Source organism: Muntiacus reevesi, chromosome 3, assembly GCF_963930625.1.
Source record: "Muntiacus reevesi chromosome 3, mMunRee1.1, whole genome shotgun sequence".
Classification (NCBI taxonomy): Eukaryota; Metazoa; Chordata; class Mammalia; order Artiodactyla; family Cervidae; genus Muntiacus; species Muntiacus reevesi.
The window spans coordinates 145,937,669-145,962,588 of NC_089251.1; the positions used below are offsets into that span (position 1 = coordinate 145,937,669).

General features: G+C 44.7%; 1 protein-coding gene across 1 annotated transcript in view; it reads left to right on the forward strand.

The window, feature by feature from the left end:
• The first annotated feature begins 2,824 nt into the window (after positions 1-2,824).
• The window catches only part of FLACC1 (flagellum associated containing coiled-coil domains 1), a 29,658-nt gene continuing 7,562 nt past the window's right edge, over positions 2,825-24,920 (forward strand). Inside the window, exons 1-11 of the mRNA XM_065927700.1 lie at positions 2,825-2,937; positions 3,415-3,489; positions 5,909-5,957; positions 7,673-7,806; positions 8,970-9,063; positions 11,115-11,176; positions 12,756-12,853; positions 13,910-13,962; positions 15,041-15,140; positions 17,352-17,455; positions 21,281-21,343. Coding sequence (XP_065783772.1) covers positions 2,825-2,937; positions 3,415-3,489; positions 5,909-5,957; positions 7,673-7,806; positions 8,970-9,063; positions 11,115-11,176; positions 12,756-12,853; positions 13,910-13,962; positions 15,041-15,140; positions 17,352-17,455; positions 21,281-21,343 — 945 coding nt within the window. The remainder of the gene's footprint in view (positions 2,938-3,414; positions 3,490-5,908; positions 5,958-7,672; positions 7,807-8,969; positions 9,064-11,114; positions 11,177-12,755; positions 12,854-13,909; positions 13,963-15,040; positions 15,141-17,351; positions 17,456-21,280; positions 21,344-24,920) is intronic.

Sequence of the window (24,920 nt, forward strand, 5' to 3'; positions counted from 1 at the left end):
AGCAAAGTAATGCTCAAAATTCTCCAAGCCAGGCCTCAACAGGATGTGAACCGTGTACTTTCAGGTGTTCAAGCTGGATTTAGAAAAGACAGAGGAACCAGAGATCAAATTGTCAACATCTGTTGGATCATCGAAAAATCAAGAGTTCCAGAAAAACATCTATTTCTGCTTTATTGACTATGCCAAAGCCTTTGACCGTGTGGATCACAGCAAACTGTGGAAAATTCTGAAAGAGATAGGACTATCAGACCACCTTACCTGGCTCTTGAGAATTCTGTATGGAGGTCAGAAGGCAACAGTTAGAACTGGACATGGAACAACAGACTGGTTCTAAATAGGAAAAGGAGAACGTCAAAGCTGTATATTGTCCCCCTGCTTGCTTAACTTATATGCAGAGTACATCATGAGACACGCCGGGTTGGGTGAAGCACAAGCTGGAATCAAGGTTGCAAGGAGAAATATCAATAACCTCATATATGCAGATGACACCACCCTTATGGCAGAAATTGAGGAAAAATTAAAGAGCCTCTTGATGAAAGTGAAAGAGGAGAGTGAAAAAGTTGGTTTAAAACTCAACATTCAGAAAACAAAGATCATGGCATCTGATCCCATCACTTCATGGCAAATAGCCAGTGGAAAAAATGACTATTTTTTTCAGCTCCAAAATCTCTGCAGATGGTGACTGCAGTCATAAAATTAAAAGACACTTACTCCTTGGAAGAAAAGCTATGACTAATCTAGATAGCATGTTAAAAACAGAGACATATCTTTGCCAACAAAAGTCCATCTAGTCAAAGCTATGGTTTTTCTAGTAGTCGTGTATAGATGTGAGAGTTGGATTATAAAGAAAGCTGAGTGCTAAAGAAGAATTCATTTGAATCAGTTCTAATGAGATGGATGAAACTGGAGCCCATTATACAGACTGAAGTAAGCCAGAAAGATAAAGAACATTACAGCATTCTAACACATATATATGGAATTTAGAAAGATGGTAATGATAACCCTATAGGCAAAACAGAAAAAGAGACACAGATGTACAGAACAGACTTTTGGACTCTGTGGGAGAAGGCGAGGGTGGGATGTTTTGAGAGAACAGCATGTATATTATCTATGGTGAAACAGATCACCAGCCCAGGTGGGATGCATGAGAAAAGTGCTCTGGCCTGGTGCACTGGGAAGACCCAGAGGAATCGGGTGGAGAGGGAGGTGGGAGGGGGGATCGGGATGGGGAATACATGTAACTCCATGGTTGATTCATGTCAATGTATGACAAAACCCACTGAAATGTTGTGAAGTAATTAGCCTCCGACTAATAAAAATAAATGAAGAAAAAAAAAAAGAATCAATGCTTTTGAACTGTGGTGTTGGAGAAGACTTGGACTCCCTTGGACTTGGACTTGGACTTGGATGTGCTGCAGTTCATGAGGTCACAAAGAGTCAGACATGTCTGAGCAACTGAACTGAACTAAATATATTGTATGTCAAATATACTTTAATAAAAAATAAAAACTAGAAGAAAAAAAACTGGTTGGGGTAAATCCTTAATCACAGCTACAAAGCCCCTTCTGGCATGTAAAGTAACATATTTCCTTAGAACATGGGGCAGGGGCAGGGGAAGAAGGGGAAGGAACACAATTTGACCTACCATGTGCTCCAACAGATGTCGAATACCCATCCTAAACATCAGATAGTCCAGTTCCAACCCTGCATCGTGGGGGGCTTTCTCCTGGAAACTGGCTTCTGCTGGTTTGTATGTCCTTTGCAGGCTCGTAAGCTGCAGTTTCCTGTGGTGTACTAAGTGAGGGAGTCACAGTGCCAAACCCATGTGGACATCACTTCTGTGATACTGTCTCCTCTCTCCTCCTCTCTGTTCTTGTGGAATTAAATATCTCTTAATCTGTACCCCCATTTTAGTGGAGTTCTGGAAAAGAAAGAAGATAAACAAGTGTGGTCAAGCCTCCATGTTTACCTGATAGTTGTTTTTCATGCAAACCTTTGTTACAGAGTTGTTTGTTTTTATGAAGCCCAGAAGGAAGAGTTTTGGCTGTGCAGTTCAGGCCGGTGACCAGGAAAGAGAACCTGGAAGATTCCCTTGCACTGTAAGCTGAGTCACAGAGCTGCTTTTCGGGGAAGGTCTATGCATGACCTACCTGTTACAGGCATTTCTCTGCCCTTCAGAGATAGCTCGCGTGACCTGATGGAAGAGCAAGTGTTCGGGAGTCAGATAGACTTGTGTTTGCTCCCATCTTTGTGACTTGCTACCTCTGTTAGCTTTCTGAGCCTCACTGTCCTCATCTGTAAAGCTGGCACAACAATAACTGATGACTCATTGTGGGTCTGGCCCATAGTAAGCCCTCCGCGACTCCTTCCCAGGTGGCTCAGTGGTAAAGAACCCACCTGCCAGTGCAGGAGATGCGGGTTTGCTCCTGGGTCAGGAAGATCCCCTGGAGAAGAAAATGACAACCCATTCCAGTATTCTTGTCTGGGAAATCCCGTGGACAGAGGAGCCTGGTAGGCTGCGGTCCATGGGGTTGCAAAGAGTTGGACATGACTGAGCGACTAAATAACAACAACATCAAATGTTAAATGGCTTTCAAGTCAGATCTCCTGGGTGGTCAGAGGTGAGGTGTTGTGCTATATTCAAGACCCTGCACCACACTGACAGCTTCCAGAATCTGTCATCTGTGCTTTGGGCTTTCCCTGGGCTCTTCCCAATTCGTCTCTAAGCGTTGTTGCTCTGACTGTCAACAGTGTGACTCTGCTGCTGTTTTCCCGTTTCGGTGAGGCCTCCTGACCCAGCAGCCAAGACAGCCCCTGACCTGCCATGTACCCCAACCCCCTCGTCTACTGCACCTGCTGGGATCCCTGGAACCTGGGCCCACGAAAGCTAATCAAGACCCCTCAGCCACCAAGGAAGACCTCCTCGATGAAGCCCAAGTAAGGATTGTCCAGGATGGAGTGTGGCCTGAGGGCTTGGGTTCCGTGGAGTGGGGCAGCCCTCTTTCTCTCACAAGGTTTCCAAAACAGTCAGCCTGGCAGCAAAATCCCAAAGCGGCCAGAAAGCCTGGCTTTACCCACCTGTTGGCTGCAGAGCCCTCTGGACGGGCCAGCCGGGGCGGAGTGAGGAATCTGCAGAGTAAGCCCAGGAGGGACAGGGCCATGGCAGGGACCCCCATGCGGGGCAAAGAGCTTCTGGAACCAGAGGGCCTCAGCCCAGGAGCCCCTGGTCAGCGAACAAGTGCCAGGGCCGTCGGCCTGCGGTTCCCCAGACCATCCTGATTATAAAGATTCCCCTTGGCACACCGTGCCTTCCAATTTGGGGTCACTGTGGGGGTCTCCCTTCCCTGAGAGTGCTAAAGCAGGTTTCTGAATTTCCAGTTTTCTCTTTCTCACGGTTTCCTTTTTCACTGTCAGGCTCTCTCCTCTTCCTCCAGCTGGAAGAAAACAAAATTACGCCCAACCGATAACAAAATCTGTTGTCACCCCAAAGTAAGTGTTTTCACGTCCATGGAACAGGGACGATTTGAGGTATGTGAATAAAATAATCTCCCTTCTAGGCCTTTACAACCTGTCCTGACTTGAGGTAACTGCTCCCAAGTGTTGTCAGAGAAATGCCAAAAGGCACTGGGATTCCCCCCAAACCTCAGCTATTATAAGTGAATTCTGTGACCCCTTGCCCTCACTGCTTTCAAATTCACTTCCAAAGAGTTATCAGCAGGGTGCCCCAGAGAGCCCCTCCCTGCCCTAAAAGCCTTGAATGCCCACACGCGTCCTTGACCCAAAGCCTCCCACAGACTTATGATGTGCACTCATCCTTTTCTCGATTACTTTAATATGTCTAAGGATTTCTGTAGACTGCAGCTCTGTTTTTACTCATCAATTAAAATTTTCATTCACATTTATGTTTATCTGGTGTAATTTAGGTTTAGGCCTTTGCATGAAACTTTGTATTCTATTTACTTATTTATTTGGAAACCATTTACTGAGCACCTATTATTTGCTAGACTTTGAGTCAGGTGCAGGGAGACAGCAATGAACACGGCAAAGTCTCTGCTCTCCTGGACTTGCATTCTAGTGGGGAGGGCTGGGGAGATGACCATGAACGTGTAACTTTGTGAAAAAACAGCGCAGGCATCGGGAGGAGGGGATGGTGAGGGTAGGGTTGTAATTTTGCAGAGAGAGATCAGGACAACCCCTGGGTAAGAGGTCAACAGGAACAGCACTGACCACTGGGGTCCAGCACTCCTGGCAAAGGGGACAGTGAATATGGAGGCCCTGGATGGGAACTTGCTTGGCACATCTGATGTTTTCCTGGAAAGCAAAGTGGCCCACGTGCGGCCAGTGGAGGAAGGGAGGAGAGAGTGCGGGGACATGAGCTCAAAGAAGCTGCAGAGATGCTGAATGCAGTCCACAGAGTAACAATCACCCCCCTACTTCCCCGCAGAAGTGCATGTCCTAATCCCTGGAAACCGTCACTTTGTTCTGTTACTTGCTGAGAGGAAAGGAAGGTGGCGGATGGAATTAGGTTGCTCAGCAGCTGATAGATCGTGCTGGATTATCCAGGATGTAATGTAAAAGTGGACTTAATGTGAAAGTAAAAGGACTTACCTTTGAAAGAGGAAGACAGTGTGTCAGAGAAGGAGACTCGTTGGAGTGATGACCTTTGGGCTTTGAGGACAGAGGACAAGGCTACTAGGAGTAGGGGCAGCTTCTATGAGCTGGAAAAGGCAAGGAAATAGATTCCTCCCAGAGCCTCCAGGAGGAAGACCACCGGACCAACACCTCGATTTTAACCCAGGAAGACCCGTTTTAGACTTTGACTTTAGAACTAAACATAACAAGGTATTGTTCTAAGCCACTAAATTCATAGTAATTTAGTAATAACAGTAGGAAACTAACAGGGAAGTGTGCTGGCCACCATAAGAACTTCGATTTTCACTCCAACCGGGATGGTGTGTTCACTGCTGGGGCCACCATAACAAAAACCACAGACTAAGAGGCTTAAGCAGCAGAAATTAATTGTCCCATAGTTCTGGAAGCTGGGAGTCCAGGATCAAGATGCTGGCAGGGTTGACCTCTGGTGAGGACTCTCTCCTTGGCTTGCAGATGGCTCCCCGCCTGCCACCCTTCACCTGGTCTCTGCTTTGTGCGTGCACATCCAGGGTTCTCACTGTGCGTGCTAAGCTCTCTTGCAAGAACACCAGGAAAATGGTATTAGTGCCCACCTTCATGGCCTCATTTTAACTCAGTCACTTCTTTAAAGTTCGTAAATCCAAATACAGTCACATTCTGGGATGGCAGGTGTTAGGATTTCAATATGGTGAATTATGGGAGGGACACAATTTAGTCCATAACACGTAGGAAGCCATCTGAGGATTCTGAGAAGAACGACACAGTCCGATTTGCGCTGCTTGCCACCATAGCAGAATAGTCACTCTTATTCGACTCTTTCAATATCCCAGGTAAGCACCCCTGTAAATACTCTTATGACATTTGAGTACCTGACCCTATGCTCATGTTTCTGTATCTGGAAAAAAATATTAATTATAATCAGGGTTAACACCAGCTCTCAGAACAGTAACACTTTGCTTACCCTGAATTTATTTAACCCTGGGCACATTCAGGTTCCCAGACACCAATTTCCAGCGCAAACAGGAAGAAAGGCATTGTGCAGACACAGCAAGGATGTCACTAAAAAGCATGTGCATCGAAGCTTAGGCACCGGCTCATAGGAGAGTGCTTGGATCTTCATGTGAAGTTTCTAGGCCCTTGTTTTAGGAATGGTTCTACTATTAGGCTAGTGATGGATTGATTTCCTACTTTTTTACTACTTATCATTTCATCGCAATCTGTGTACCAACCTTCCTTTTTTCCCCGACTGCTTTCTGAGCATGCCTTTCTCTTACAGAATGAAAGTCCATTTAGGAAAACAAGAGGACAGCAATAAATTACCTAATGTGAGTAAAACTGGGAAGAGGGCAGTAGGGCTAACATTTATTGAGACCCACTATGTGAAGACAGATCTTTTACACACACTCACCTCCTCGAATCTGTGCAATGATCCCCTGAAGAGCATCTATCAAGATCAAATTTAATGTGTTGCTGGTGAGAGGTAGAACCAGGACTTGAACTCAGCTCAGCTGGATCCTAAAGAAGGCATTAATTACCACTTTCTGCTGCCTTGTAGGGTGTAGGGTGAGGCGAGTCTCCCACAGAAACAGGATGGTGGCAATCAGTCCGGGCCAGGGAACAGCTTAAGCCCAGATGCAGGAAACCCTCTGCTGCACTTGGGAACCCACAAAGACAAGAGGACAGACCACCGGGGCAACTGGGAGGAGCCGGGACGGGAGGATGAGATGAAAGGAGCAGGGACAGAAGGGTGCTGGAGAAAGAGATGGGACCGCACCCAGAAGGACGTGACACCTGCCTCGAATTTAGACCTAGTTCTCTTGGTGTGTGGGAGCCTTTAGGGGTCTGACACAGGTCAGGTTTACATTTTTAGAAAACGCCCTCCAGTGGGGTATTATTGGCCCTTTTTACACTCTCTGCTTATATCTATTTTCCTTGCCTCTCTTCCCCTGCTCAGCCTCTCTTGTATGAAGATCACACAGTCTCTTAATGGTCAGGAAAAAAGATAAACAAAAATACAATAGCCCTCTAGGTGGAGAGGATGATGAACTTTAGGGGAGCCAGCCTAAAGGCAGAGAGGCCAACTGAGAAGAGATCAGCAGAGCCAAGGAGCAAAATGACAGCGGCCTTGGACCACATGAGGGGCAGGGGTGTGGTGAAGAGAGGATGAGGTTGAGGCAGAGTTAGGAGATAACAGATGCCACAGGGTGTCCTGCACAGCTCACGACAACACATCTGGGACTAGCCCGGCGGTCCAGTGCTTGAGAATTCGCCTTGCAATGCAGGGGCGTGGGTTCAACCCCTGGTCAGAGAGCTAAGATCCCATAAGCCTTGCGGCCAAAAAAACCAAAACGTTAAACAGAAGCAATATTGTAACACATTCAACACAGACTTTTTTTAACTAAAAAAAAAAAAAAAGAAAGAAAGACCACATCAAAAAATCTTTTTAAAAGAAGACCGTGCATCTTCTCCTGGTCCACGCTGGTTGATAGCCCTGCCCAGATGAATGATTGGGTGGAACCGACCAGAATTTTGAGTTTTGTTTTGTTCGCAATTGTGCTAGGTATTTTCTCATGTGTTATTTTGTTTATTCGTCAAAAAAGCCCTTTGATGAAGAGTTATTGTCTTCATTTTCTGATAAGCAAACTGAAGCTCAGAGATGCTGGATAATTGTGGCTAGTGGCAGAGTCAGGATTTAAACTCAGGCCCATCTAATTCCAAAATCTGAGCAGCGTCCACAACGCCCAGCCGCCACCTGGCATCTGGAAGGAGAATGCAGAAGAGGAGCAGGGCTCAAAGGCAGAGCGGGGAGCAAGGGTCAGCGTTTGGGTTTTGCACATGTTGGGTTTGAGAAGCCTATGGGGACACCCAGGGACCAGCTGAGTCTTGCAATTTGGTTTCAGGAGAGAGGAAACTGGGGGAGGCTACAGGGGAACACCCCACCTTGTGGGTCTAAGATGTGAGTAAGGCCCTAGAGGAATACTGGAGCAATCCCAACACTCCAAGTCTGCAATATGACCTCACCTTCCACCTTGATGCCCAGGAAGTGATAGATGTGTCACCTGGCTACCGCCTCGTTCGGAACAGGGAGCAGATTTCTGTCACCTTGGGAGATGAGATGTTTGATAAGAAAAAACATCCAGAATCGGAGAACATGGACAAAGTCAAAATTTCCAGGTAATGTCCTTAAACTCCCTCCAGCTCCCCAGACTTCTCCCCTCCTGCCCCAAGGGCAAACCCTCACTTGACGCCCAGTCCACAGTGTCCCTTCACTCAGCCCTATGCTGGCGCCTCTCTGTACCCACCTCCCTGATCAGAGCCCACTGGAGTCAGGGGGATGGATGGACGAGTCAGGCAGCTGATCTGGAATATGACTGGGTTGATGTCACTCATCCTAAAGGAGAGTAGTTGTTCCTGAAGGTAATGAGTAGATGAGATACTCATACAATGGTCTGAATTCGAAGAATGAGAACTGAGAGTAAAGTCAGGACTTCTGGGAGGCCCGAGTCGGCATCTTTTTCCTTATGTCCAAAGATAACACTCACTAATGCCTCTGAGAGATGCGGTGTGTAAGACTCTGGCCTGATTCCATTCCAGTTGAGCCTATGCCACCCCCTCTGTCATTCGAGGCTCACCCACTCCCCATCCTCCAGGACCATATAAAGTCAGTCCCCACATCTTTTTCATTCTACTTCCTGAATCTCTAACTCATATCTCCTCTTCCCCCATCTCCTCCTACATCCTCTCTTCTTTTCTCAACCTATTGAATCAAGGACCTCATCTCTGCTCCACTGCCTGCCACCCTGTTTACTCCAGCTCAACCAGAGAGAGCTGAGTAATCTTACAGATTTCATGGAGGCCCAAGAATCACAAACATCCACAATCTATTCTGAAAGCCACACTCTAAAATCCCTTCTTTGTCCTGTTTCCAGCCCATTCCTTGTCTATGAGTCACTGTCAGCGTCAATTCTATTCCCCCCAATTCATTTCCTAATCCTCTGAACATCTCCCTCCTCCATTTCAACTATCTTTACTGAGTCAAGGTGAAAGCCTAATAGATTTCTGACATCCTCCTCTTTCTCTTCTAATCTAGTGAGTCACCAAACTATCCCTACTTGCTTTTGGCCATTCTACCCAAAAGGGCTGTCTGTGTCTGAGCTCAACAATCCTACTGCCAAATTTCCTTCTCCCAGCCCACCCTCTGCCCCTGCACTCTCACCCCATGATGATGGAGGAAGTGCAGAACACAGCCTGGCTCTCACCGGGCCAGAGCCAGCCATGCTCAGGGAGGGCCCTGGAAGCATGGAAGCTCTGTGGGTGATGGGCTACTTGTCCCGCAGGACTGATATCATTGCTGACCTCAAAGAACAGATCTCAGAGCTGACAGTGATCATAGAGCAAATGAACAGAGACCATCGTTCTGCCCAAAAATTGGTGAGTGGTCCTTGAGTGAGCTATGGGAAGGGGAAAGACTGATAGCTTCAGATGACCTGCTATGTTCCAGACAAGAGGCCAAGTCCCTGACTCATGGGAGCTAGGTTGCCCAAGCAACAGCTCTGCAGATAAGACTGTGGTCACCCCGTCATATTTCCCTGACTCCATCCTCATCCATAATTGCCAAGAACTCAAGTCCTTCCTCTAATTGTTGTTCAGTCGCTCAGTCATGTCTGACTCTTTGTGACCCCATTTATCTGCAGCATGTCAGGTTTCCCTGTCCATCACTATCTTCTGGAACTTGCTCAAACTCCTGTCCATTGAGTTGATGATGCCACCCAACCATCTCATCCTCTGTCGTCCCCTTCTCATCCTACTATCAATTTTTCCCAGCATCAGGGTCTTTTTCAATGAGTTGGCTCTTCGCATCAGGCGGCCAAATTATTGGAGCTTCAGCTTCAGCATCAGTTCTTACAATATTCAGGGTTGATTTCCTTTTGAGACTGACTGGTTTGATCTTCAGGCCTAAGTCAATTTCCAGGAGCTCCCTGGGCATCTCTGGCATGCTCAATGCTACTATCTTTTCCACTAGGAAAGAAAGAAAGTGAAGTCGCTCAGTCGTGTCCAACTCTTTGCGACCCCATGGACTGTAGCCTACCACGCTCCTGCATCCATGGGATTTTCCAGCCAAGAGTACTGGAGTGGGTTGCTCCACTAGGGGGCACCAGCGATTTCCACCAGAGCCCGCTATGCCCTGTGTGGTGAGTTTCATTTTAGACCTTGCTGAAACTCTTGCTAATGGCACCAGCATGACCAGTACTTCAATTTCGCTCAAAAACTGCCCAAAAGCCTCCAGTCCCACTTCCTGTTGCTGTTGAAACTGCTGAAGCCCACTCTCCCGAATCTGCTGATTTCAGTTTGCACTCTTTGTGTCTCCTGGGGACTGTGATGACACTCCCTTTAGATCTTACCATCTGCTTTATCACGGATTCTTCTTCCCCACCCCAAGCGAGGTGCCTGGTGTCCTAAGCTGGAGTGACAAACCAGAGCGACACTTACATCTCTTCCCCATCCGCTCATTACTCCCTCCACCCCCAACCTGCACCATGCTTGCTGTTACTGGAAGCCACGTGTGAAGGGTGACTTCCCAGCAGGCAGCCCCTCACCTTATGACACACCCCAGATGTGTCTGAATCCTATAGTGACCCAGCCTAGGACTCAGGCTAAGAACTTCCCTTCTGGTGATTCATTCCTGTATTTCTCTGAAAACTCTGTTTTTGTGGTCACCTTCTACAGAGAGGAAATTGAGACTCAGAAAGTTAAATAATTTGCATGAGATCACTCGACACATTCTTGGTGTGTTCTTGGGCAAAACACACGCTTTCAAAACACTGGCCCTTCTGAAGACATATTTAGAGATTATTTCGATGGAGGGACTTCACATTGTGATTCTTGCATTCCTCCCGTCACACCCCACATTGTTGTGTGACTGCATAGCGGGAAGAAGTGCTGGCCCCCCCAACCCTTGTCCCAGCTGGCAGAGTCCACTCCTCCTGAGACAGCAGCCAGAGGCCCCAGTGTGTTAAAACAGAGGGTCACCAGCATCTGAGCACTCCCTGCCTCTGGAAACACAGTCATTCTGCCAAGGATTTATTAACATGATCTTTAAGTTCATCGAAGACAGGGCCTGAGTCTTAGGCCTGTTTGACTTTTCCGGGTCAAGACTTTTGCACAATAAATGATTGCTAGATTGAGTTACATATCCCCAAATCCAAAGGCCATGACCTTATAAAGCTTACATCCAGCCAAAGAGAAAAAACCTGCCCAAAAATCAGTGAAAGGAATGGTTTCCATGCACCAACATCATGAGCTGATTTCATGCCAAACAACACAGAGGCAAGAATTGTTTCCTTCCTTCAATAACTATGTGGGAGAGGTGATGGCAGTTGGGGGTACCCCATGAGTGGGAAGGTCTTTCAGAAGTTGCAGGCTGAAGTGGGAGTGGGGTCCTCATTCCTATCTTGTTAACACTGGCCTGGCCTCATTTCCAGCTCTCTAATGAAATGGATCTCCGCTGTGCCGAGATGCAGAAGAACTTTGAAAGCAAGACGAGGTATGCTTTCTGGCACAAGTTCCTGTGTACTGCAGACCCTAAGAATTTCAGTTCACTGGGATTTCAGGCAGTGGGGTGGCAAGGGGTGGGGGAGATGAGAGACATGTCTTTGGAGAGCAGGATGGTTTGATCTGAGGCCACTGAAACAGCACAGAGGTTATTCCTGACTTTGCACTTTATAATCCAACTATTTCAATTATAATCTCCCTCTCAGTTGATTGCTAAGAAGAAACAATTTTCAGTTCTCTATGAGATTTCCATGGTAAACTACTATTGTTTTCAGCCCAGTCTCTCCCTGCCCCCCTCCTCTCCCTCCCCTCTCCTCTACCATCTTGGCTGCAAGCTCAAGGCTGGGCAAAATGGGAAGAAAGTATGGGAGGGCAGGAGCCAGAGCTGAGAGATAAACCAAGGGGAAGAAAAAGGAAATGTGCTGTCTGTGTGAATGAGAAGACCCACAAAGTCCCTTTCTTAGTCCTGCTGGAAAGAAGTCCAGGTGTTGCAAACTTGCTTTTAATTTTTTAAAATTAATTAATTAGCTTATTTATTTTATTAATAAACTATTTTTCAGATTCACAGTAAAACATAAAGTACAGAGAATTTCCACATACTCCCTGGCCCCACACCTGCACAACCTTTGTCATCATTGACATCCTGCCCCACCACCATGGGGCATTTGTTACAATCAATGAGCCTACTCCCAAAGTCTTAGTTTATGTTAGGGTTCATTCCTTTTTTTCCTTTTGGCTGCACTGGGTTTTCATTGCTACATGCGGGCTTTCTCTAGCTGCAGTGAAAGAGCCTCTCTAGTTGTGGTCCTTGACCTTGATTTCCCCAAAACATGGGAGATCTTAGTTCCCCGACCAGGGATTGAACCCATGTCCCCTGCTTTAGAGGCAGATTCCCAACCATCGGATCATCAGGGAAGTCACTCGATACTGCAGATTCTATGGGTTTTGATAAATGCTTAGTGTCATGTATCCACCATTACAGTATCATACAGAATAATTTCATTGCCCTAAAAATCCTCTGGGCTCTGCCTGTTCACTGCTGTCTCCCCACTAACCTTTGGAAACCACTGATCTTTTGACCACTTCTGTAGATATGACTTTTCCAGAATTTCATATAGTTGGAATCATACAGCCTGTAGGCTTTTCAGACTGACTTCTTGTACTTGCCAGTATGCATTTAAGGTTCCTCCAGGTCTTTTCTTGGCTTGACAGCTCCTACAGCCTTGTATTTTAATGCCCTTCTTGGACACTGCCAGCATCTGCCTCCTGGAATGGAGCCTGGCAAGAACCTAGGCTCTAAAATTATCCTGGGTGTTAATCAGCTCACAGTTTCTTTGCTGAAAGCAAAGACCCTGTTGTTGGGGGTAGTCTATGGCCCCCCCAATGACTCCATTCAAAATAGTGGATGGTGAAAACAGAGGTCTCCTCAACCGTTTCTGGATGGATGCCAGAAGAATGTGTCAGCAAGTGAGGGCCCCGCTGCCTGCCCACCAGATGCCTGTGTGAGGAGGGGAGCTGAGATCAGGTGGACCCTCCACAAGTGACTCTGGCCTTCTCCTGGGGCCCCACAGGGAGCTCAAGGAAGCTCACGCAGCACAGCTCAGTGAGTTGGAGAAAAACTACAAAGAAGCCTTGAAGGCAGAAAAGTTGGCTGCCCAGGACAAACTAGGTAAGGCTTTGGGAGATGACTCTGGTAAGGGGGCAGAGGCTACCATGCAGGTCAAGGGCAAAGGAATTTCTGTGGCCATGAGTGCACTCTGGCTAGACTTTCAAAGTTTCCTTCTAAAGCCCAGGAAGAGGGAGTGACTGAGAATGAAACTGAAAAAGGGAAACCATGTCAACACACAACCTCTCTACCCTGAGAAGTTAGAAGGGTCTGCAGCCAAGTTTTGGGGTTTGAACAAGTCCCTTCATCTCCTTGGGTCTCAGTTTCCCCACCTGGGAATCAAGGACAATAATACCTGGCTTTATCACAGTGGTAAGAATATGAAAGCATTTTAAAAATATATTTAAAAGTTCTACAAATGTAATACTATTCCACTTCAGCAAGTTTCCTCACCGGTAAAATGATGGTGCTTCATCAAATGCTAACAGGCATACTATGATTTGTATGACCTTCTAACCTTTAAGGATTGTGCGGGCCACTTATCCCATTGTTTATGCTGCCCTTGAGAAGGGCAAAGTGTGTATCATTCAGAATTCTGAGTTTATAGAGTAATCTCTACAGGGAGAAGGAGAAATTCTTCCCTTTTTACTATATATTTTTAAAAGATGATATTAGTATTAATACCTTACCAGTTTTCTAATTTTCTAAAGAAAAGATTTTTGTTTTAAATAAAAGATCACTGTTTTCAAAACCAGGATACACTAGGAGTGTTATTTAAAAAAGACAGAAGGTTTTGCTTCTCTTTTGCCCTCAGTTGTAGGTTTGCCCCCAGGGTTTAGTTCTCAGATTTGGGGGTGCCTCAGAATCACCTGACACCGTATTATCAACAGATACTGAGTCTTGCCTCTGAGACCTTGACTCAGTGGGTTCAGGATGGGGTCCAGGCATCTGATTTCTGATGAGCTTCCAGTATGACTGCTGAGGCGGCACCATAGTTTCACCGCTGATGGGATGAGTTTAAGGTATAGATGATGTGCAGGAGGGCTCTCACGTGAATTTGAGATCATGAATTTCAGAGGAATAATGCTGACTCTACTCTTGTTTTCCTTTTGTTCTCAGAGGAGATGGGAAAAGAATATAAATATTTGAAGAATATGTTTCATATATATCAGGTGAGATTCAGAACTCCTTGGTGGATTATGAGAGAAAAGCAAGGCTCATTCTTGGCTGATGATGTTGAGATGAATCTAGAGCGCTTGCCCGGAAAATAATTTCCTGAAATCCCCAGTCTCCTTGAACCTAAGTGGCCCTCACTGCACCCAGGGAGAAAAGTGAACCTAGGGGCTTTTATGGCTTCCTTGCAGGACAATTTGGCCTCTGGACCCTAAAAGAGTCCACTGATGAATACGTTTGTCATGACCAAAGTAATACCTGCTCGTTGTTGGTTTTTTTTAAAGAAATTCAAAAATCAACAACAGCAACAGCAAAAAGAACTATCACCACTCTAAAGAAAACCATTCTTTAAGATCTGTACTTTGTAATATCTTTAATTTGAGCAGAACACTGGGTCAAAAGGAATAGATATTTGAAAGTCTTTGATGCATTTGACCAAATTGCCATCCAAAAAGGCTGTATCACTCTGCACTAACTTCAGCAACTGGAGCAGGGGGCACCCCAGAACATAGCCCTTCCATTTCGTCAGCTAATTTGATGGAAGCCCAGGAAGCCAGAATTAGGACACAGTTTCATTCTAGGGGGATGAGAGAGTAGAACATAGGAAGTGGACAGGGGAAGGGCTGGGGCAGCAAGCCCCTACTATGGGTCCTGGGTGGCCAGGGACTTCCCAATTTTCAGCCTTGATAGTCTAGAGTCCCAGGAAACAGCTCAGTCCCAGGCAAACAAGGACAGTTGATTAAAACAACTAACATCTTGACATTTCCCTTGTTTCCTACTGTGCTATTGATGAGTAATTCATGATTCAGAGGGAGCTGACATGAACACATGCGGTGTGCTCAACTGCCTGTCTTCAAAGGAAGCCCCATTCCAATAGGGCAAATGCCATGCAGAGTCTGCTTTGATCTTTAGGGTCTTGGGTCCGAGGGCTGGAATCATCACCCACCAGTTAACGTATGGTGGCCCACAGCCAGAGGCTGTGGTGAGGGAAGCTGCAGAGAGCTCAGTACTGAGCCTCAGGCTGGGGTGCGGCCTTTCAGGATGCTTTTCTTCATGGTACCTTTGTCCCCCCAACAGGACAGCATTTATGATGAAATGGAGGACAAGTGGTCAAAGAAGAAGGCAGAGTGGGAGAAGGATGAGAAGGTGGAGCGGGAGAGGATACTGTTGCAGCAAAGTGAGTTCAGAAACCTTGGACTTTTTGACGCCAGGAAACTGGCGTTACTGTTGACCTCCGCTCGAGGGAGGGGGCCTTGGGGTCATGAAAGATCATGTGCTGCAGGGATGGACTTCAAGAGACTTCCAGAAAGTGCAACAAGGATGGAGTCTTTTAGGGCGTTTAACTACCTGAGGGACAAAACCATACCATCCAGAACTCTCTGGTTGCAAGTTTGGCAATCACGAGCTGGACTGAGCTTGGGGACATCTGTAGGATTGCAGACTTGTCCGAAGTTCCAGAAAAAAAAGGTTCTTGAATTAGTTTCAAATACTCAGTTTTTGGGAGAGGGTCTACACAATCCATTACATGGAGAATCTCTATATTCCCATGTCCCCTCCAAAGGAAGCCATGTTTGATGTATTTTTCAACTGAGGTATTTTTTGAGATAAAGTGTACAGCATGTTGATTTGATATATTCATATATTGCTATGTATTCTTAACATTTCCAACACTTGGCACAGAGCCTGGATCACACTAAATGCCCTATAGGAGACTCTCCTACCTGCACTGAGCTTTTTCATAAATGGAAAAAGGAGAGGGGATTCTCTGAAGATTCTGCTTCCTGGCCTAGAGGACTAGTTGAGGCAGAAGTGGGGCCTCTATAAACTTATTCCACACTCTGCTGCTGCTACTAAGTCGCTTCAGTCGTGTCCGACTCTGTGTGACCCCATAGACAGCAGCCCACCAGGCTCCCCCGTCCCTGGGATTCTCCAGGCAAGAACACTGGAGTGGGTTGCCATTTCCTTCTCCATTCCACATCCTAGCCCAACCCAATTCAGATCTGATTTAGCTGACTTTAACAAACTGCTCATTAAATTCAGATACTCCCTGGGAAAGGTCATCCTCAAGTCCCTTCCCTCCCTGGATTACCAGTAGATAGCATGAAGACCCTGGAGTCAAGGCTAGGGAATGGGACATGGGGGCTGCTCCTGCTTGAGACATTCCTGGAATCTTGGTGTAGCATAGCCCAGGGTGTTGGAGAAGGCAGTGGCACCCCACTCCAGTACTCTTGCCTGGAGAATTCCATGGACGGAGGAGCCTGGTAGGCTGCAGTCACGGGGTTGCAAAGAGTCAGACACAACTGAATGATTTCACTCTCCCTTTTCCCTTTCATGCATTGGAGAAGGAAATGGCAGCCTACTCCAGTGTTCTTGCCTGGAGAATCCCAGGGACGGGGGAGCCTGGTGGGCTGCCGTCTATGGGTCGCACAGAGTCAGACACGACTGATGAGACTCAGCAGCAGCAGCCCAGGTCATTGCCCAGACTCCCAGCTACTCATACTACAATGATGCCATGTTGTCAAAGTCTATGCTAAGATGCTACAACCGGTTTTGGAAGACCAGACTTTAGCCATTCACAGTGTACCTCAGTCCAGACTTATCTTGTGATCCCAGGGTTCGCCTCCCTACCCAAACCCAGCACCATGATGCTGAAGAAGAGATTTGCATGAGACCTTCACCTGTCCATCATCCTGTTTAGTATTACAGTTCTATTGGCAGCTCTCCCAGCCCCTCAAAATGATTTAAGCCTAGCTCTGCCTCAGGGCTAAGTGAAGAATACATTTTATTGCTGGAAAAGTCATGTTAACCAAGAGCTGTATTTTAGGATTCAAGTATCCAAGAAAACATAGCGATTACTTCAGCAGAGGCAACGGACAAAATAACAAGTAACGGATCCAAAATAAACTACACAAAAAGAACCAGAGGTATTAAAAATAAGGGGCTTCCCAGGTGGTACTAGTGGTAAAAAACCCACCTGCTAATGGAAGAGACATGAGACACAGGTTTGATCCCTGGATGGGGAAGATCCCCTAGAGGAGGGCATGGCAACCCACTCCAGTATTCTATTCTTGCCTGGAGAATCCCATGGACAGAGGAACTTAGCAGACTACAGTCCCTAGAGTCACACAGAGTCAGACATAACTGAAGCAACTTAGCAAACTTGCATGCACTAGAAATAAATCCCATACAGCTGATGTGATGGAGAACCATCACCATATTCACCTCATTCTCAGGCATCTCCAGGTGAGCGTCAGAGGTTAAACACCAGGCTGAAAGGAACTTGCATTTGACCCAGTCTGGAATTTCTACTATCTTCAGATATTCTGGTTTTCTTTGAGGTCTATTTTTCCCACATTTACCCATATATGTGATTTCCTCATCTCCACAGAACATAAGATAACCAGAAAGTTTGAGTTAGAATCAGAAGAAGAAAGGAAGAAAATAAGCGAGTCCTACACAGCTATCTTTGAGAACTTCAATCAGGAGAAGGAGGTAACTCAGTGCAAACATATCAGTGGTTGAATGTGCAGTCTTGGTGGGATGTCCAGTTCGCAGGGGTGCCTCTGTAATGAGGCAGACTCTTTGTTTTGGGGGGTATGGTCCTCCTTTTCCAGCTTCCCTGGAAACTTCTGCAAGCAGACTGTCATTTTAGGACTCTTTATCTAGACAATCTTACCACAGGATTATTGGAATGAAAATTGTAATTTATAGGAAATAATAGAATGTTAAAACATATACAAAGCCCACAATTCCCTATTGGCCAAAATATCAGTCTGAATGATATTCTCACCCTTGACTGTAACTGAAGAGAAATTGCAGTGTTGCAAACTATCCTGAGCAAGTCTGGACACGTACAACTCATGTTTGATGAGTTTTGACAAACATGTTCATCCATGTAGTGAAGTCAAGTATTGCTCAGTCATGTTCAACTCTTCGCGACCCCATGAACTATAGTCCACCAGACTCCTCTGACCACGGAATTCTCCAGGCAAGACTACTGGAGGGGGTAGCTACTCCCTTCTCCAGAGGATCTTCCCAACCCAGGGATGGAATCCACGTCTCACGCATTGCAGGCAGCTTTTTTACCATCTGAGCCACCAGGAAAGCCCCATGTAACCAACATCCAAATCAAGACCTAGAACATTCCATCAACCCAGAAAGCATGCCTGTGCCCCTTTGCAGCTAACCCCTATCTACCTCAAAACCTGCCCCAAGACAACCACTCTTTTTATTCATATAACTATAGATTTAGTTCAGTCTAGTTCAATCGCTCAGTCATGTCCAGCCCTTTACAACCCCGTGAACTACAGTACACCATACATCCCTGTCCATCACCAACTCCTGGAGCTTTCTCAAACTCATGACCATTGAGGTGGTGTTGCCATCCAACCATCTCATCCTCTGTCATCCCCTTCTCCTCCCACCTTCAATCTTTCCCAGCATCAAGGTCTTTTCTAAGGAGTCAGTTTTTTGCATCAGGCGGCCAAAGTATTGGAGTTTCAGCTTCAGCATCAGCCATTCCAATGAATATTTAGGACTGATTTCCTTTATGATTGACTGGTTTGGCTCTTTGCAGTCCAACAGACTCTCAAGAGTCTTCTTCAACACCACAATTCAAAAGCATCAATTCTTCAGCACCCAGCTTTCTTTCTTTTTTTTTCATTTTTACTAAACTTTTTTTTCCATTTATTTTTATTAGTTGGAGGCTAATTACTTTACAATATTGTAGTGGTTTTTGCCATACATTGACATGAATCAGCCATGGATTTACATGTGTTCCCCATCCCGATCCCCTCTCCTGCCTCCCTCTCCATCCCATCCCTCTGGGTCATCCCAGTGCACCAGCCCTGAGCACTTGTCTCATACACCCAACCTGGGCTGGTGATCTGTTTCACCCTTGATAGTATACTTGTTTCAATGCTGTTCTCTCAGAACATCCCACCCTCGCCTTCTCCCACAGAGTCCAAAAGTCTGTTCTGTACATCTGTGTCTCTTTTTCTGTTTTGCATATAGGGTTATCATTACCATCTTTTTAAATTCCATATATATGCGTTGGTATACTGTATTGGTCTTTATCTTTCTGGCTTACTTCACTCTGTAAAATGGGCTCCAGTTTCATCCATCTCATTAGAACTGATTCAAATGAATTCTTTTTAGTGGCTGAGTAATATTCCATGGTGTATATGTACCACAGCTTCCTTATCCATTCGTCTGCTGATGGGCATCTAGGTTGCTTCCATGCGCTCAACTTTCTTTATGGTCCAACTCTCACATCCATACGTGACTGCTCGAAAAACCACAGCTTTGACTAGACGGGCCTTTGTCAGCAAAGTATTGTCTCTGCTTTTTAATATGCTATCTAGGTTAGTCATAACTTTTCTTCCAAGGAGCAAGTGAACAGGTGAAACAACGATAGATTAGTTTCACCTGTTTTTAAACTTCATATAAATAGAATTATACACTATATGTGCTTTGTTGTGTAGCTTCTTTCCCCTCAGTTATTTCTGTGAAATTTATCCGTTCATTGTTCGTATCAGTAATTTCTTCCTTTTATTGCACAGTAGTATTTCTTTGTAGGAATATAACACAATGTGTTCACCATTTTTCTGTTTTTGGAGATTTTGGTTGTTTCTATTTTTTTCTTTTTACAAACAAAGCTTCGATAAGTAACTTGTGTAACTATTCTTGTAGACTTATGCTCTCCTTTCTCATGGGTATATACCTAGATGTGTTGTTACTGAACTCTAAAGTAGGGATAGGTTTAACTTTACAACAAAGTACTAAGATATTTTCCACAGAAGTTGTGCCATTTTTCTCTTGCATCTCAACTATATGAGAATTCCAGTTGTTCTATATCATCAACAATTAATATTACTAGTCTTTTCCTTAAGAAGCTTTTTTTTAATTTTGTTTTTTGATTGCACCATGCATGTTTGTTCCCTGACCAAGGATTGAACCCAGGCCCTCAGGCCCTCAGTGAGTGTGGAGTCCTAATCACTGGACTGCCAGGGAATTTCTGAGTATTGCCGATCTTTTAATTTTGGCTATTTCAATGGGTATGACCCTGGAGGAGGGCACAGAAACCTACTCCAGTATTCTTGCCTGGAGAATCCCACGGCCAGAGGAACCTGGCAGGCTACGGTTCATTGGATTACAAAGAGTTGGACATGACAGAAGCCTCTGAGCATAGCACAGCTCAGCAATAAGTATAAAGTGCTATTTCATTATTATTTTAGTTTCCCTGATGACTAATTATGTCAGGCAAATTTTCATATGCTTATTGGACCATTTATATGTCTTCTTTTGTGAAGTTTGGATCAAGTTTTTGCCAGTTAAAAAAAATTGTTATTTACCTTTTTATAATTGGTATGTAGGAGAACTTTTTACACTATGAATACAGTTTTTGTCAGATATACATGCTGGGAATTCTGTGGTTTGCCTTTTCATTTTGCTCACATTGTCTCTCCACGTGCAAAGGTTTTACTTTCGATGAAAAGTTGGTTATCGACTTTCTCCTCGTCTGATAATAGCTTTTTGTGTCCCCTGTGAAACTGTTGCCTATTCCAAGAACATGAAGATATTCTAGTTTTTAAAAAGTTTCATAACTTTAGCATTTATGATTCTGTGATCTATTTTGAATAATTTATTTGGTATGGAACAAGTTAAAGATCTTAGGTCATCTTTTCCATATTGATATTCATTGTTTCAGAATGATTTGTTGAAAAAAATGTCCCTTTCTCCATTAAGTTACCTTGATGTCTTTGTTGTATTTGAGGAGGTAGGGGGAAAACTCTCCATTCTGCTCCATTCAACTATCTGTCTATATTTAGGCCAACAAAACAATGTCTTAATTTCTGTAGCTTAAAATCAGGGAGAAAAAAATCTTCCAACTTTGGTCTTGCTTTTCAAGGTTATTTTGGTTCTTCTGCAGCCTTTGAATTTCTATATAAAATTTATAATTATCTTGTCAAGAAACCCTAGTGGTATTTTAAGTGGGATTTCAATGAATGTAAAGCTCGGTCTGTGGAAAATAGGATATCTAACAGTATTAAATCTGTACCCTAACAAAAGAAAACCCTTTAATGAAAATATGATTGCTTTTAATATTTCTTGATACACTAAGGTTGAGTCTGAGTAAGATTTTCATCATTTAACTTCAACATGTCATGTCACTACTTTATAATGCATGCTTTATTAAAGCAACATCTGAGCTTTGGTGAATATTGCACTCCTGAATCCTATTCTGGCTTTCTTAATTTTCTGAAAGAAGTGCCAGAACCCTAGTTGCTGACCTTTTCTAAATAAAATTCTTTTTAGGAGCTCTTAAAACAACATGAAAGGGATACCTTGCAATTAGAGGAGCTTAGAAAGACAAAAGAGGTAAGTTTTTTCATTTTTCCTGTGGAATTAGCCTCTTACAAATATATTGCTAAAATGATACACTCTCAATAAAATGGAATCTATGATAATTTCCCCCAAACCATTGAAAAACAAAAGAGCTAAAGCTGAGTTAGGGCTTCCCCAGGGCTCAGCGGTAAAGAATCTGCCTGTACTCTATGGGAGAAGGTGAGGGTGGGATGTTCTGAGAGCACTGAAACAAGTATACTATCAAGGGTGAAACAGATCACCAGCCAGGCTGGATGCATGAGACAAGTGCTCAGGGCTGGTGCACTGGGAAGACCCAGAGGGATGGGATGGAGAAGGAGGCAGGAGCGGGGATCGGGATGGGGAACACATATAAATTCATGGCTGATTCATGTCAATGTATGGCAAAAACCATTACAATATTGTAAAATAATTAGCCTCCAACTAATAAAAATAAATGCAAAAAAAAAAAAAAAAAGAATCTGCCTGTAGTTCGGGAGCCACAGGAGACACGGGTTCAATCCCTGGGTCAGGAAGATCCCCTGGAGGAGGAAATGGAAACCCATTCCAGTATTCTTGCCTGGAGAATCCCATGGACAGAGGAGCCTGGCCAGCTACAGTCCTTGGGGTCACGAAGAGTCAGACATGACTAAAGTGACTTAGCACACATACACACAAAGCTGAGTTTGCTGGATTCACTGTCAAAAAGGATTTTAGAACTATCTGAAAAAAGAAAGCCATTGCTGTCTTTTTAGAGCAAGATCTGAACAAATATATGAGCAATATACTGTGAGATCTTCAGTGTTAAATGCCTTCCACTTCTCACAAGGCTTTAACAACAAGTGAGCTTTAAACAGTAAGATGCCAGATTCTTCCATCAGACTCTGAAAAGTACAATACTGCCTCTTGGGAACTCTGACGTCAAGCCTTTCCTTAAAACTCTGAGTGTATTTACCTCACCCCCACAGCCTCTCTAGGAACTTTTTTTCTGGAACAAATTATAGCACTTCCATAAAGGAGATATCAGAAGGGAAATTGTTCAAACCCACAAACTGCCTCGTGGTTCTTCTTCCACTGTGAATTTAATTTGAATCCAGAATGGACCCGTTTGGGAAAAGATTAGCCATTCTGAAAGCATGGGATGACATTGTAGAGCCCAGACAGGACTTCGGCTTTGTTGGGCAAACAGTCATAATGTCCTTCAAGGTAAAGGGGTGGACTCTGGTATGAGGTAGACTCAGTGTGCTGTGAGAATGGCTTTAATGAGCTTGACTACTAATCCTATCACTGTGTCATTTCTGGGTCTATTTCAATTGATTTATTTTGCTCCTCAAGTATGGTCATATTTTCTTGCTTAATTTTTTTATTGGATGCCAGCCATTGTGACCTTTACCTTACTAGGTGCTGAATATTTTTGTACTCCTTTAAGTACCATTAGCCTTTGTTCTGGGATTCAGTTAAGTTACTTGGAAACGGGCTTCCCTGGTGGCTCAGTGGTAAAGCATCTGCCTGCCAATGCAGAAGGCAGGAGCTCAGTCCCTTCCCCAGGAAGATCCCACATGCCAAGGGACAGCTAAGCCCGTGCACCTCAACTACTGCGCTTGTGCCCTAAGCTCAGGGGCCAACAACTACTGAGCCCACACGTCACAACTGCTGAAGCCCATGAGCCCCAGAACCCGTGCTCTGAAACAAGAGATGCCCCAGCAAGGAGAAGTCCACGCACGGCATCCAGAGAGTAACCCCCACTCACTGCAACTCGAGAAAGCCGCCTTGCAGCAACAAAGACCCAGCACAGCTGAATAAATCATAAAAACTAAAACACACACACACACACACACACACACACACACACACACACACACACAGAGCCATTTCTTTAAAAAAAGAAGTTACTTGGAAACAGTTTGATTTTTCAAGCCTTGGTTTTAAGCTTTGTTAGGCAAAATTAAAGCAGTCTTGATCTAGGGCTAGTTTTTTTCCCCACTGCTGAGTAATCTCTGTGTATTAAAAGGGTTTTTATATTCTGGCTGGAGCGTGGCAGGCTACAGTGTATGGGGTCGCAAAGAGTTGGACACAACTGAAGTGACTAACACACATGCGTGGTGGAAACTTGAATTTCCCCAGTCCTGTTTTGGTCTAGGGGGTTCTGTCTGCTGGGGGTTCTTTCCCCTTGCCCCGTCTCAATCGTTCCTTCTCACCATCATGTAGCTCCAGTGGCACTGGACCGCTTACTGTTTCTTAACAGGCCCGATTTCTCCCACCTCAGAGTCTTTGCACTCGATGTTTTCCCTTCTTGGAAAGCTCTTTACCAGATATCCACACAGCTCACTTCCTCACCTCCTCCCTGTCTTTCTCCAAACGCCAGCTTCTCAGAGGCTGCTCTCCTTAAAGCCTCAACGGCCTGCCTGACACTTCCTTTTTTCTGTTTTGTTTTTCCACGCTGACTTATAACCATTCAACCTGATAAACTCGGGGAAGGCAGGCATTTTGTCTGCTGCTTTCCTTGCCACTAATCCTCAGTTCTTAGAATGGTGCCTGCCGTATCACAGACAACCAATAAACTGAAAATTTTTAAATGAATAAATAAATTTTATTTATTATTCAATGAAATAAATAATTCAAAAAAATAATTCAAATAAATTCAAAATAAATAATTCAAAAAAAATAAATAAATTTTATTTATTATTCAATGAAAGAATGCCAAATGATCTGGTACAGTGCTTTGCCCAATGCCATTGCAATAAAAGTGATGGTGCATGCATTCTCAGTCATGTCTGACTCTTTTGGGACCCCATGGACAGTGGCCCTGTCCATGGGATTTCCAAGCCAAGAATACTGGAGTGGGTTGTCATTTCCTTTTCCAGGGGCTCTTCCTGACCCAGGGCTAGAACCCACGTCTCCTGCATTGGCAGGTAGATTCTTTACAACTGAGCCACCCGGAAGCCCCCTGATGAATCCATTTCAATACATTATTATCAACTAAAATCCAATTTACCTTAGATTCTTTCTTTGTATTGTATGGTAAGTCCCTACATATGAATAAGTTCCATTCTGAGAGTACATTGAAAAGTCCAACAAAGTTAGCTTAAGTACCCAACTAACACGATCGACTATATAGTACTGTCCTCTAATAGGTTTGTAATACCTTTCATGCAAATAATATGTACATAAAAAACAAGCAAACACAGAAAATAAAGAAAACATTTTTAATCTTACAGTACAGTACCTCGAGAAGCACGTAGTACAGTGCAGCAGCTGGTATACGGGAGCTGGCACGCCAGTTTGCATCCGATAGGTTTTATCACATGCATCATGTCCCGCAGTCTCCACTGCAGCATCATACAGAATGGTGTCTCTGCCCTAAAAATCCTCCACCCTCCTATTCATTCCTTGCTCCCCTTCCTAACTCCTGGCAACCACTGGTCTTTTTACTGTCTCTACGGTTCTGCATTTTCTAGACAGTCATGTAGTTGTAATTCATACTAGATATTTAATAAATACTTGTTTAATGAATGGATAATGGTAGCTATTTTGACAACCCATGTGAGCTCTGGTGAGGGCTGGCTCTGGGGCAGTACCAGTGAGGCTGTTG